Genomic DNA, 13,409 nt, shown 5'->3' with positions numbered 1-13,409 from the left:
GGGGGCATGTGCATGCATGTGGCTTCTCTATAATTCCAATCAGTGGAAACTGCTCTGTGTATTGCGGCCATCCCCCGTATGGGGTCAAGAGAGGTCTTTGTCCTATCAACTTTGCTGCACAGTCAACTTCATCAACCTTAATTCATTCTGTTTTATGCAATGTAGTGATCAGTATTTCTATATTTAGGATTCCAGAGAGAAACGCTCGGACCGGTCAATTACTTGTTTCCTCAGGAAATGGAAAGAGAAAGTAGCTTGGCCAAGACTAACCAAGGACAATCACAAGGTGATATCTAACTGTTGACAATTATGTTTTGGTAATTCACGGGGCAGACCTAGACTTCTAAACAATGGGGCCAGGACTGGTAGTAGGAGTCCAGTCATGCAATCATGTCATTGTGAGACCCTTTCCCATTCAGCAGCATTATTGAGTAGTACCAGCGCAGACTCATTGGATATGCTGCCATAGATTAATGTCTAATGACTGGGTTCTGGTCTTTTGTTTGTAGCCTGCCTGGTTATCTGTGGACTTTGACAACTGGAGAGACTGGGATACAGAAGAGGAAGGAGAAATGGCATTAGCAGAACATTACCTGGATGTAAGTCTTGAAACATATCGTGATATTACATCGCATGATCTCACAAAACTCTGATTACTCACTGGTGCTTTTGGTCCATCCTCTCCAATATTTGTGCTGGATCTCAAATCCTGCAGTGAGATCTGTTACAATCCATTACTGTTCACATCCATTATATCATCAAAGATGCTTTAGAAAACAGAAGACTTGTCGTCAATGTAATCAAAAGTCCATATTTACAATGCCAATCTATTCAGTGCATAAAAAACTAACGGTTAATAATTTGTTCTTTAGTTGATTAACAACGTGAAGGATAAGGGAGCACCCCCTAGTATGGATGACCTGGACGATTTGGATGTGAGTATCACAGATTACAGAAATAACATATTCCAAGAGTGCATAATCCTCCACATAGTCTAATGCCCCCCATAGTCTTCCATATAGTAAAATGTGCACCATAACCCTCCTTATACTTTAATACACTCCCCATAGTATAATACACTCTTCATAGTCCTCCATATAATATAATACACTCCCCCATATCCTCTCTATAGTAGAATGAACTTCCCTGAGTCCTCAATATAGTACAATGCACTCCTCATAGTATAATGCACCTCATAGTCTTTCATATAGTATAATGCATTCCCCACAGTCATCGATATAGCATTATGCAGGTCCCATACAGTACATATAGTGTAATGCACTCCCCATGGTCCTTAATAAATGCATGCCCCATATAGTACATACATATAGTACATATAGTATAATTCAACCCATAGCCCTCAATAGATTAAAATGCAGCACCCCTCAAAGCATAATGCACCCTCCCCTCATAGAGTATAATGCAGCCTCCCCTCATAAAGAACAATACAACCCTCCTCAGAGAATATAAGGCAGCCCCCTATTTACAGTATAATGCAGACAGACACACACACACACAATGAAGCAGCCTCACAGTATTATAAAAAATAAATAAATGCAATACTTACCTCTCCGTTACCCCGCTGCTGAGTGATGGGAGAGGGAGCATCATCTCAGCCTCTCTCCTCCATCATTGCTTTCAACTGTATCGGCATCAAAGCTAAAAAGTTGAATACATGATGTGGAGGGAGGGGGGTGGCGGCGCTGTGCCCCCCTCACTCATGGGCCCCATAGCGGCCACGTGGTGTGTCGCTGTTAGCAGTACGCCACTGGCTGGGAGGCGGGGGCCCTAGACAGATGCCTAGTCTGCCTGTCCCTAATGCCGGCTCTACCACTGAGGTTATTATAGGGGTATTGCTAGGATATGCCGTGACATTCTGATCGGGAGTCTGATCTTAAAGGTAATCTGTCAATAGGATCAACGCTCCTAAACAGTCTATGTGGAAATGCAGGTAGTAGAACGTTGAATAAAATGGTATCTTGATATCTGTGATCTGATATTTTACTCCAGAGAAATCCACATTTTTCCTAATATGTAAACGAGCTGTTAATATCTATGTACCAGGCATGGATCTCCCTGAGAATCTGCCTCCAAAGCTTATTTTAAATGAAAGGAGACACTACATTTCACGACTGACAGTCTGTTCTCCTGATCTTTTGATCTCCTCCATACGCCAGTAAGGGCAGTAATGCCCTGATTACACAGCTACATCGACAGAAAACTGAAAACATTATGGGTCTTGGAAAATGGTGACACAAGCAAATTTTTTTTATACAAATTTTATATTCCACCCTTCCCCCAAAAAAGCAAAAACAAAAAAAAACATACCTGTTTATTATCTTTAATATTGCCACAATTGCACTGACCTGCAGAATGATGTGATCAGGTCATTTGTACAGGGAAAAAAAAAGGTCTTTGTTCCAGCTCCTTAGATAAAATCTTCAACATTGATTTAATCAATTAAAAATGACATAAGGCATGCTCCAAGACCGCACCATGTGTACATAGAAACAGCAGGTGACGCGTTTCGATCGCAAGAGCGATCTTTATCAAAGCTGCTATATGCTACAAATGAAGGATATATATACAGACTGAACCAATCCATTCAGAGTCACAAATCACATGACACATAAGGTCCTACAACATTGATTGTCAACAAACAGAATATTCAAAAATGAGATAAAAACACTCCTACAAAAAACAATATATTATTATTATTATTTATTACAAAGCAAATATACAAAGGAAATGAATAAAAGACAAAATCATTGATAATGAAACATAATTTCATTGCGTCTATTCAGTCCGTCTGGAAATCTGGTGCCTAGGTCATAAATCCAGTAGGCTTCTCGGGTTAATAGTCGGCATCTCCACCACATAGTGAGTTATTAACCTTCTCCAGTCCACAAACTTGCAGTGAAGAAATGTTACCGGCATGTCTCTGAACGAAATGTTTTGCTACTGAAGATATACTACGGGAAAGGTTGGTGTCAGTACCATTAGAAATATAATTTAAATGTTCAGCTATTCAGCTTTCAGATAGTAAAATATCAAAACTACAACTCACCCAGCAAACAACAAGCCTTTATTCAATTATCGGTAGAGAATTAAAAAAGTTATGGCTCTTGACAGGGAAGGAAAAACAAAAATCGTAAAAACTAAATTTGGCTGCATCCATAATGTGTTAAATGAACTTGAGAATAACCAAATATAATATCAAATGAAATACCGATAGTATATTTCTTTCACCAGGATGATATATGAGATGTGGTGGTGATCCCATCCTCATGACAGGTAAGCTGCTTATCTATATTTCAACATACAGCGTCTATTTTGATTTCAAGGGATATTCCCACCTCGGAGATTTATGGCTTTCACAGAATATACAGTGCACGTGTTGCAAATGTGAATCCACCTTTGGGAACTACACTAATGTCCAAAAGATGGACTACACACATATGGAAGTTAATTGGGAGTTCCGACAATGGCCGAGTGTGCTCATAGTTTCTGTCCCCATCACTCCACTAAAATTGCCCTAACCAAAATAACCACTTACTAACTGCTAAAGCTAAAAGACAATATTCTATACTCCTCCTTATACCTATCCTCATCCTTCAACATAGTTGATCACTCCCTCCGACTACAGATCATCTGTTCCCTTGGCAATCAAAGACCTTGCCCTCTCCTGGATCTCACCTTAGCTCACTAACTGCACAATTATAGTCTCCTATTCCCATACTAGGGGCATCATCTGTCCTCGGTTGGTGCCCCTCAAGGCTGTATCCTAGGATCCCTACTCTTTTACTAATTTATACTTTTGGCCTGGAATGACTCAAACTCCCATGTCTTCCAGTATCGGTACCACCTATAGGCTAAGGACACTCAGATCTACCTCTCTGGCCAGATGTTAGCTCTCTGCTGTCCAGACTCCCAGAGTGTCATATCAGCAATACAAATCCTCCTTCTCTTCTAAAATTCAGCATTGACAAAACCAAACTCATCTTTCATCCACCTCAGTTAACCCCCTACCCGATCTATCACAAAAAAAATCAATTCAATTCAATTCAAATGAGCTTTATTGGCAGGACTAAGTACATGTTAGCATTGCCAAAACATATGGTAAAAATACGGGGTGGGGGAGGGGGGCATATAGAGGTCCAGGGAATATCAAATTCCTTTTAGAGGATAGGGGATGTTTCCAGGGTGGGGTATAGGAGTCCATGACATATCAGGCTCTTTAGTCGGGGATAGGGATTTGTCCAGTGTTGGGATACAGGAGTCCATGACATATCAGGCTCCTCTTAGTCTGTGGCAGGCACTGACATATTCCGCTGCTACGGCCACTGCACTTTCCTCTTCCCCCAGTATAATTGGCAGTTTCTCTTCCTCCTCCATGGAGGTGAAGTCTGGGAGGAGATCAGACAGTCTCTTGAAGTGAGTGTCCCTCACTGCGGAGTATTTGGGGCACCTCAGCAGGAAGTGGGCCTCATCCTCCACGGCCTCCTGGGGGCACTGCTGGCAGAGTCTGCTCTCTCGAGGCTTGTAGTTCTGTCGGTGCCGCCCGGATTCGATGAGTAGGCTGTGGGCGCTCAGTCTGTACCGGCTCAGGATCTGTCGATCTTTGGGGTTTTCTAGTTTCTCTAGATATGGGGCCAGTTTGTACTCCCTCTGTAGATTCTGGTATATTGTCAGTTTATGGGATTTGTTTATGCCGTTCCTCCAGATGCTGAGATATTCCTCTTTGACTTTGTGTACCATTTTCTGGATTTCACCTTTTGTCAGGCCATGGAGGTTGATGGCTTGGTCAGACTGGCTTTGGGTTCTTTTTCTTGGGAGGCTTCCTGAGGCTTCCTGGTGTAGGAAGGCTTTGTGATGGTAGGAGCTGGGACTGCTACTTTGTAGATGAGCCTTTAATGACAGCGCCTTCTTCTTTATTGCGATGTGTAGTGGGAATCTGCCCAGCTCTGCTCGGCAGGCGCTATTTGATGTGCTCCGATGGACTTGGAGAAGATGCTTGCAGAACTCTAGGTGGAATATTTCTGTCGGCCCAGCGTCCCACTTTGACCAGTTTGGGTATGAGACTAGGCCCCAGACCTCACTACCGTATAGAAGAATTGGGGCAATGATGGAGTCAAAAATTTTTAGCCATTCGGTTACTTGTGCCTTGAGGTGGTACAGACGCCTTCTGATGGCATAGAAGGCTTTGGATGCCTTGTCTTTTAGTGACTCTATGGCTTGCTTGAAGCTCCCTGACTGGCTGAGTTCTAGGCCCAGGTAGGTGTACCTGTTGGTTTCAGTAAGTGGACGGTTGTCTATCATAAAGGTAGAATTGCCAGTGGGTTTCTGCTTTCTTTTCTGGAACACCATGATATTAGTTTTTTTTCTCGTTGATTGGCAGTGCCCATGTGCTGCTGAATGTCTCTAGGATTTTCAGATGATCTTGGAGGCCTTTCTCAGTTGGTGATAACAGCACGAGGTCATCTGCATACAGCAGAAATTTCACCTGGGTGTCATGGAGGGTGAGTCCTGGTGCTGAGGAGGACTCTAAGGCCACTGCCAGCTCATTGATGTAGATGTTAAAGAGCGTTGGAGTGAGGCTGCAGCCCTGTCTCACTCCTCGACTCTGTTGGAAATAGGCAGTCCTCCTTCCGTTGACCTTCACACTCCAACTGTTCTCAGTGTAGGAGCTTCGGATGACATCATATGTTTTGCCTCCTATTCCGCTCCCCAGCAATTTTAGGAATAGTCCTGGGTGCCACACTGAGTCGAAGGCCTTCTTGAAGTCCACAAAACAAGCGTATATCTTCCCGTTCTTTGTATTGTGGACGTGGCTCTTGATGAGGCTGTGCAGAGTGTAGATGTGGTCAGTAGTGCGGTGGTTTGGCATGAACCCTGCTTGGCTCTTGCTGAGGACGTTGTGCTCGGTGAGGAAGGTGAGGATCCTCTTGTTCAGGATGCAGTTGAAGAGTTTACCCAGGTTGCTGCTGACACATATCCCTCGGTAGTTTGCTGGGTCGTACTTGTCCCCATTTTTGTGTATAGGGGTTATGAGGCCTTGGTTCCAGTTTTTGGGGAAGCAGCCGGCCTGCAGTACAATAGTAAATAGTTTTGTTATCGCAGCCTGGATGTCTGGAGGGCTGTATTTCAGCATTTCTGGGAGGATCCCATCTGGACCACTGGCTTTTTTACCTTTTATCTGTGTGATCCTTTCTGTTATTTCTGTCAGTGTGATTGGTGTATCCAGAGGATTTTGGAAATCTTTGAACTTTTCCTCCATATCTTTCAGTTTTTTCACAAGCTCTTTTTGTGCCAGGTTCAGGTCTTCACTTGGGATGTCATTGTAGAGGTCATTGAAGTACTGGAGCCAGATGTTGCCGCTCTGGATGTGGAGGCTGTTGCTTTTCTGGTTGGATCCAAGGTGATTCCACAGTTCCCAAAATTTGTTGTCTTCAAGGGCATCTTGGAGTTGGAGGAGTTTGGTAGAGATGTCGTTTTGCTTTTTCTTTCTGAGGATGGCTTTGTAATTTCGTTGTATGGTGTGGTAGGCTTCTCTCAGAGTGGGGTTATTGGGGTCTGTGTTTTTTATTTGAGGCCATTCTTAGGGCCTTCCATATGGTCTTGCATTCTTTGTCAAACCAGTTGTTGGGATTTTGTTTACTCGGTCTCTTGTTGATGCTTCTTTTCAGGTCAGACATTTCTGCCATGGCATATAGAATGTCATTAAGGTCTCTTACCGCTAGGTGTACTCCTTCTGGGTTGAGTTCATACACGTTATTATGGAAACATTGGAGCTTCTCCTTGATCTCTGGTCTGTTGATGGCATCTTTGTATTTTGGGGCCGACATCTTGGACCATTTGAAGGATGGTGGCAGGCTAAAGAGGCCGGTCTTTTGCGGGGTTTGTGAGGGTGATTTCTTTGTGGATTTGATGTATAGGAGCAGTTGGTTATGGTCTGACAGATGTGTTTGTGGGGTGACTATAAGGGCGCCAATATTTGTAGGGTCCATATCTGTGATGGCATAGTCTATCACACTGCTGCCCACATGGGAGTTTAGGGTATGTCTTCCCAGTGAGTCTCCCTTGGTGCGGCCATTGAGGATACGAAGTCCAAGGCTTCGGCATAGGTTCAACAGCGTTCTGCCACTTTTATTAACTGTGCAATCATAGCTGTTCCTGTCGGTGTGTACTGGGTTGTCACAGTTGGTATCTGCTCCAAGTATATACAGTTAGGGCCAGAAATATTTGGACAGTGACACAATTTTCGCGAGTTGGGCTCTGCATGCCACCACATTGGATTTGAAATGAAACCTCTACAACAGAATTCAAGTGCAGATTGTAACGTTTAATTTGAAGGGTTGAACAAAAATATCTGATAGAAAATGTAGGAATTGTACACATTTCTTTACAAACACTCCACATTTTAGGAGGTCAAAAGTAATTGGACAAATAAACATAACCCAAACAAAATATTTTTATTTTCAATATTTTGTTGCAAATCCTTTGGAGGCAATCACTGCCTTAAGTCTGGAACCCATGGACATCACCAAACGCTGGGTTTCCTCCTTCTTAATGCTTTGCCAGGCCTTTACAGCCGCAGCCTTCAGGTCTTGCTTGTTTGTGGGTCTTTCCGTCTTAAGTCTGGATTTGAGCAAGTGAAATGCATGCTCAATTGGGTTTAGATCTGGAGATTGACTTGGCCATTGCAGAATGTGCCACTTTTTGGCACTCATGAACTCCTGGGTAGCTTTGGCTGTATGCTTGGGGTCATTGTCCATCTGTACTATGAAGCGCCGTCCAATCAACTTTGCAGCATTTGGCTGAATCTGGGCTGAAAGTATATCCCGGTACACTTCAGAATTCATCCGGCTACTCTTGTCTGCTCTTATGTCATCAATAAACACAAGTGACCCAGTGCCATTGAAAGCCATGCATGCCCATGCCATCACGTTGCCTCCACCATGTTTTACAGAGGATGTGGTGTGCCTTGGATCATGTGCCGTTCCCTTTCTTCTCCAAACTTTTTTCTTCCCATCATTCTGGTACAGGTTGATCTTTGTCTCATCTGTCCATAGAATACTTTTCCAGAACTGAGCTGGCTTCTTGAGGTGTTTTTCTGCAAATTTAACTCTGGCCTGTCTATTTTTGGTATTGATGAATGGTTTGCATCTAGATGTGAACCCTTTGTATTTACTGTCATGGAGTCTTCTCTTTACTGTTGACTTAGAGACAGATACACCTACTTCACTGAGAGTGTTCTGGACTTCAGTTGATGTTGTGAACGGGTTCTTCTTCACCAAATTAAGTATGCGGCGATCATCCACCACTGTTGTCATCCGTGGACGCCCAGGCCTTTTTGAGTTCCCAAGCTCACCAGTCAATTCCTTTTTTCTCAGAATGTACCCAACTGTTGATTTTGCTACTCCAAGCATGTCTGCTATCTCTCTGATGGATTTTTTCTTTTTTTTCAGCCTCAGGATGTTCTGCTTCATCTCAATTGAGAGTTCCTTTGACCGCATGTTGTCTGCTCACAGCAACAGCTTCCAAATGCAAAACCACACACCTGGAATCCACCCCTGACCTTTTAACTACTTCATTGATTACAGGTTAACGAGGGAGACGCCTTCAGAGTTAATTGCAGCCCTTAGAGTCCATTGTCCAATTACTTTTGGTCCCTTGAAAAAGAGGACGCTATGCATTACAGAGCTATGATTCCTAAACCCTTTCTCCGATTTGGATGTGGAAACTATCATATTGCAGCTGGAAGTGTGCACTTTCAGCCCATATTATATATATAATTGTATTTCTGAACATGTTTTTGTAAACAGCTAAAATAACAAAACTTGTGTCACTGTCCAAATATTTCTGGCCCTAACTGTAGATGTTTCCATCAGTGGTCAGGTAGTCTCTTTCTCTTCCCGTTCTTGCGTTGAGGTCTCCGTAGATGAGAACATTGCCAAGAGTCTGGAAATGGGCAGCTTCAGTCTTTAGGGTCTCAAAGCTGTCTCTGTTGAAGTATGGAGACTCTGGAGGAGCTACATACACTGCACAGAGGTAGATGTCGGCTACAGATGTGAGGATGGAGCGGCTTATTCTTATCCAGATGTCGCTGTCTCCTCTCTTTACTGCTCTGATATGTTCATGGAGCTCTTCTTTGTACCATACTAATATTCCTCCTGAGCTCCGGCCTTGTTTGATGTTTTTGTTTTTCAGGGCGGAGACAGAGAATTCCCTGTATCCGATGGGGACATAGGATTCATTATTGGCCTTACTCCATGTTTCAAGGAGGATCTGTATATCAATGTCTTTCAGTCTTTGGTTAAAGTCTGGGTCGTTTGTCTTGTATCCGAAGGCTGAGGTGTTCAGGCCCTGGATGTTCCAGCTACTAATGATTAGAGTTGACATTGTGTAGCTGTATACCTTGTAATGGGCTGTCCTGCATAGGACATCTTGGGTTGCTGACTGGTGACCTTGTTGTAGGCAATTGGTCCAGTCGCGTGAGTTTCTTGCATATGGAGCTGATCATGGTCTTTATTTCTGCCAGCTCACTGCTCTGTTTCACTCTGTGTGGGGAGGGTGGTGTCTTCCATGGTTTTTGTCTCTCATAGACTGGTTTTGCATACAGGTTGCAGTTTTCAGTTTGTTGAGCATATTCCATTTTAGGTCTATTAGTTGGTGCTCTTTCAAAATCACGCTTTATCCTACACCACAAGTTTGTTGCCTTGGTTTAACCCTTGACTCTGACCTCTCCTTCAAATCGCACATCTATGTTTTTACCACCTCCTGCTGCCTGCAACTTAAAGGGATCCTGTCAGCAGGATTGTGCTGAGTACCCTACTGTGTCAGGTGAGCGCCATTATACTGATTACAATGATACATTGGTTGATGAAATCCATCTTATGGTTGTTGTGTAATCTTTATTTTCAGTTTTGAGTTAATGATATGCTCATGCTCTGGGGCGACATGTTTGGATCTTCATGTGGTGACTGATTAGTTATTCATCTGTATGGCTTCTGACAGGTCACTGATCCCTCACTGACGTGCCCCTTAGTTTACATAATGAATATATAATTATATATATTGAAAAAAAATCACCATAAGCAGGCAGCGCATGTATAATGTGCATTTAACTTTTTTATTTGATGCTATCAATTCATTTAAAAAAAATCTGTGGCAACATGGCACCGGACGTACCTGTAGCAGCTATCAGTGATCCAATAGATGCTACTGCGCAGGCAGCGCCATCTGGCTAGAGGAAAAAAAAAGCCTCCTCCAAGATGGCGGCACCTGCGCAGTAGCATCTATCGGATCGCTGAATTTTTTCCTCAACCCGGAATCTACTGTTAGTGCATCCCTTCATCATCTCTCACCTTGACTATTGCAATAGCCTCCCCTAATGGCCTAACTGCTAACACTGTCACACTTCTCCAGTCCATCCTTTACTGAAAGATTAATCCACCTCTCTCCTTGCTACTCCTCTGCCTCTCCCCTCTGCCAATCCCTTCTCTGGCTTCAAATTCCCTAGCACATCCAGTTTTAATTACTAATAATGACATACAAAGGCATTCATAGTCTACCATACATCCCAAACTAATCTCCCACACATAATCCTCACAAGACTTCCTTCTCTCCTCTGCTCTCATACGTTCCTTACCCAAACACCTCCAAGGCTTCTCCTGAACATTCCCCATCCATTGGAATTTACTACCTAAGCTAGTCCATTTGTCTCTCACACTGGCAAAATTCAGACAGCGCTTGAAAACTCATCTCTTCAGTAAAACCTACAGCCTGCAGTAACCCCACTGCCACCTCACCATCACCAGAGGTGCTACAACCCCCAACCTACTGCCTCCTTCCTCATTAACCTGCCGATTATAATCCCTTAAGGACAGGACCTCTCCCCTCTGTACCAGTCCGTAACCGTTTGTTCATTATAATGTATTTACAGTTTTGCTCAAAAGTTTACATACCCCGGCAGAATTTTTGCTTTCTTGGCTTTTTTTTCAGATAATATGAATGATAACACTAAAACTTTTTCTCCACTCATGGTCAGTAGTTATGTTAGGGGTATCTCATTCCTACCCTGTTAAATGTGGAAACCCTTTAAATGTGTAAACTGGTTATGCTGCTGTGTACATATTTACCATTCAATGTATTGTACTATAGGGCAAGTATAGGACCTGTTATCAGACACTAGATGGAGCACTACATTGTACATAGTCATGTAGGAGGGGCTGTCTGTGTCAAGTAAGGGGTCTTCCTGTTTTGTAGTCAGTAAGGGCCTAGTACCCGTGCTGGGCAGTCAGCTCCGCAACAGTCAAGCCATATACCCAGCCATTCAGAGTCCGGATGGACAGAGTACAGCTGAGGCAGCAGCCTTTCAACAGTTCCGAACAGTAGTTCAAGAAGTGATCCTTAACCAGTACAGGGACACAGGTCGCTCACCATGTGGCAGACCATTGCTTGGGCTGATGCCTTTCGTACCGGAGGAATAATCAGGTGTATTGAGCTCACACAGGGAGGACGCTGTATTGTCGCAAGAAGCGGTATGTCCCCGTAATGTACTGCAAGATGTAGGAGAAAGCGTAGGGAGAGCAGAGAACGTGTACTGCTTGAAACCTAATGCTGATCATGCAACTGACAAGAATGTGCTGCAACAAACCAAGAGTAAAGTTTATCATTTTAAGTTTGAAAAAGACTCTGTCTTTTATTGTACTACGGAAGCAACGGAATTTCAGCCAGCCCGATGGGACTCAGATGATGCAAAGAGCGAAGCGAAAGGTATGCTGCAGGAGGGACATTGTTTGCATGTAATTGGGAGCCAAGGCATGTGTAACCAGTTAACCTCAGCCATGACTACGGCTCTGGCTCTGCATATTACAGTTGGTTGAAGCTATTTATTGTCAAACTACTGACAACCCAAAACATCCAAATGACCCTGATGATTTTGGCCTGATAACATGCACAGAAGTTGACACATATCGGTTTGAATGGCTTCTAAAGGTAACATCCTCACAAGTGACCTGTTTGCTTGTAATCAGTGTGTGTGCATAAAAGCTGAGTGGGTATCTGGGATCCAGACAGACTCTTGCATCTTTCATCCTGCCACTGACCTTTCTAGATTGTGAGTCATAGGGAAAGCAAAAGAATTGTCAACGGATCTACGGGAAAAGGTAGCTGGACTGTGTGAAACAGAAAAGGGATACAAAAAGATCTCCAAGGAATTGATAATGCCAGTCAGCAGCGTTCCAATGAAGATTAACAAATGGAAAATCAAGGGCTCTGTAAAAACAAATCCACGGTCAGGTACACCGACAAAAATGTCACCTACACCTGCCAGGAAAATTGTTCGGGATGCAAATAAAAATTCACAAATAACACCAGCTGAAATACTGGACTCTCTGAAAAATTGGCTGCATGGTCGAGTCACCAGAAGAAAGCCATTACTGCGCAAATGCCACAAAGTATCTTGCCTACAATACGCAAAACAGCACAGAGACAAGCCTCAAAACTTCTGGAACAAGGTAATTTGGAGTGATGAGAAAAAAATTTAACTTTTTGGCCACAACCATAAACGTTACATTTCAAGAGACGTCTGCAGCACATTATCAGCAAATACTGGAGGCAAATTTGCACTCATCAGCACGGAAGCTGCATGTGATCAGACGTACTTGAACGTTCCAACATGACAATGATCCAAAACACAAGGCCAAGTCGACCTCTCATTGGCTACAGCAGAACAAAGTGAAGGTTCTGGAGTGGCCATCTCAGTCTCCTGACCTAGTTTTATTGTCAACTAGTTTGACAATAAATGGCTTCACGCAACCACTAACCATGTGTGGAGAAAAAGTATTTGTGTTATCATTCATATTTTCTAAGGGCCAAGAAAGCAAAAATTCTGCCGGGGTATGTAAACTTTCGAGCACAACTGTATATATTTTGTATGTAAACCATCTACACATGTGCAGCAGCATAGAATCAATGGTGCTATAAAAATAAATAATAGTTATTTCACTGAAGGGATCATGCATACACCATGTAAAGGAAAATACACCTTTGTATTTTCAGAGTCCAAGTCCTGAGCTACTTACAAGACGATGAATAAAGAAGATGGAAGTTACAGTGCAATCCTTCCTTTTTGTAACTTTTTGTGTTTGTAATAAAATATTTTTTTTCAGATGTGGTTTATTTTGAGACTAAAACTTCTAGTTACATAGAGTTAGGCGATGTTCACATTAGGCATTTTTTGTGTAAATTTACAGTACCAGCTATGTCTATGAGATTTCAGATGTCTCATGCACACACCTTGTTTTTTTTGTCATCAGTATTTTGTGCTTTGCATGTTTTTTTTGCACAATGGAGCATGTCACTTCTTTCATGGTGTTTTCAGCATTTTTCACCCACTGACATTA

The 13,409-nt window shown here is 43.0% G+C and overlaps 1 protein-coding gene across 2 annotated transcripts in view; it reads left to right on the top strand.

The window, feature by feature from the left end:
• The window catches only part of PTGES3L (prostaglandin E synthase 3 like), a 32,918-nt gene extending 19,744 nt beyond the window's left edge, over positions 1 to 13,174 (top strand). For both annotated transcript variants that reach the window (XM_069751876.1, XM_069751875.1), the window contains exons 4-8: positions 188 to 286; positions 510 to 599; positions 873 to 935; positions 3,253 to 3,294; positions 13,066 to 13,174. In XM_069751876.1, coding sequence (XP_069607977.1) covers positions 188 to 286; positions 510 to 599; positions 873 to 935; positions 3,253 to 3,264 — 264 coding nt within the window. In that variant the 3' untranslated portion in view covers positions 3,265 to 3,294; positions 13,066 to 13,174. The remainder of the gene's footprint in view (positions 1 to 187; positions 287 to 509; positions 600 to 872; positions 936 to 3,252; positions 3,295 to 13,065) is intronic.
• Positions 13,175 to 13,409: the final 235 nt, after the last annotated feature.

The sequence above is a fragment of the Ranitomeya imitator genome, chromosome 2 (genome assembly GCF_032444005.1).
Source record: "Ranitomeya imitator isolate aRanImi1 chromosome 2, aRanImi1.pri, whole genome shotgun sequence".
NCBI classification, from domain to species: domain Eukaryota; kingdom Metazoa; phylum Chordata; class Amphibia; order Anura; family Dendrobatidae; genus Ranitomeya; species Ranitomeya imitator.
This window is presented reverse-complemented; position numbering and strand designations above follow the sequence as displayed.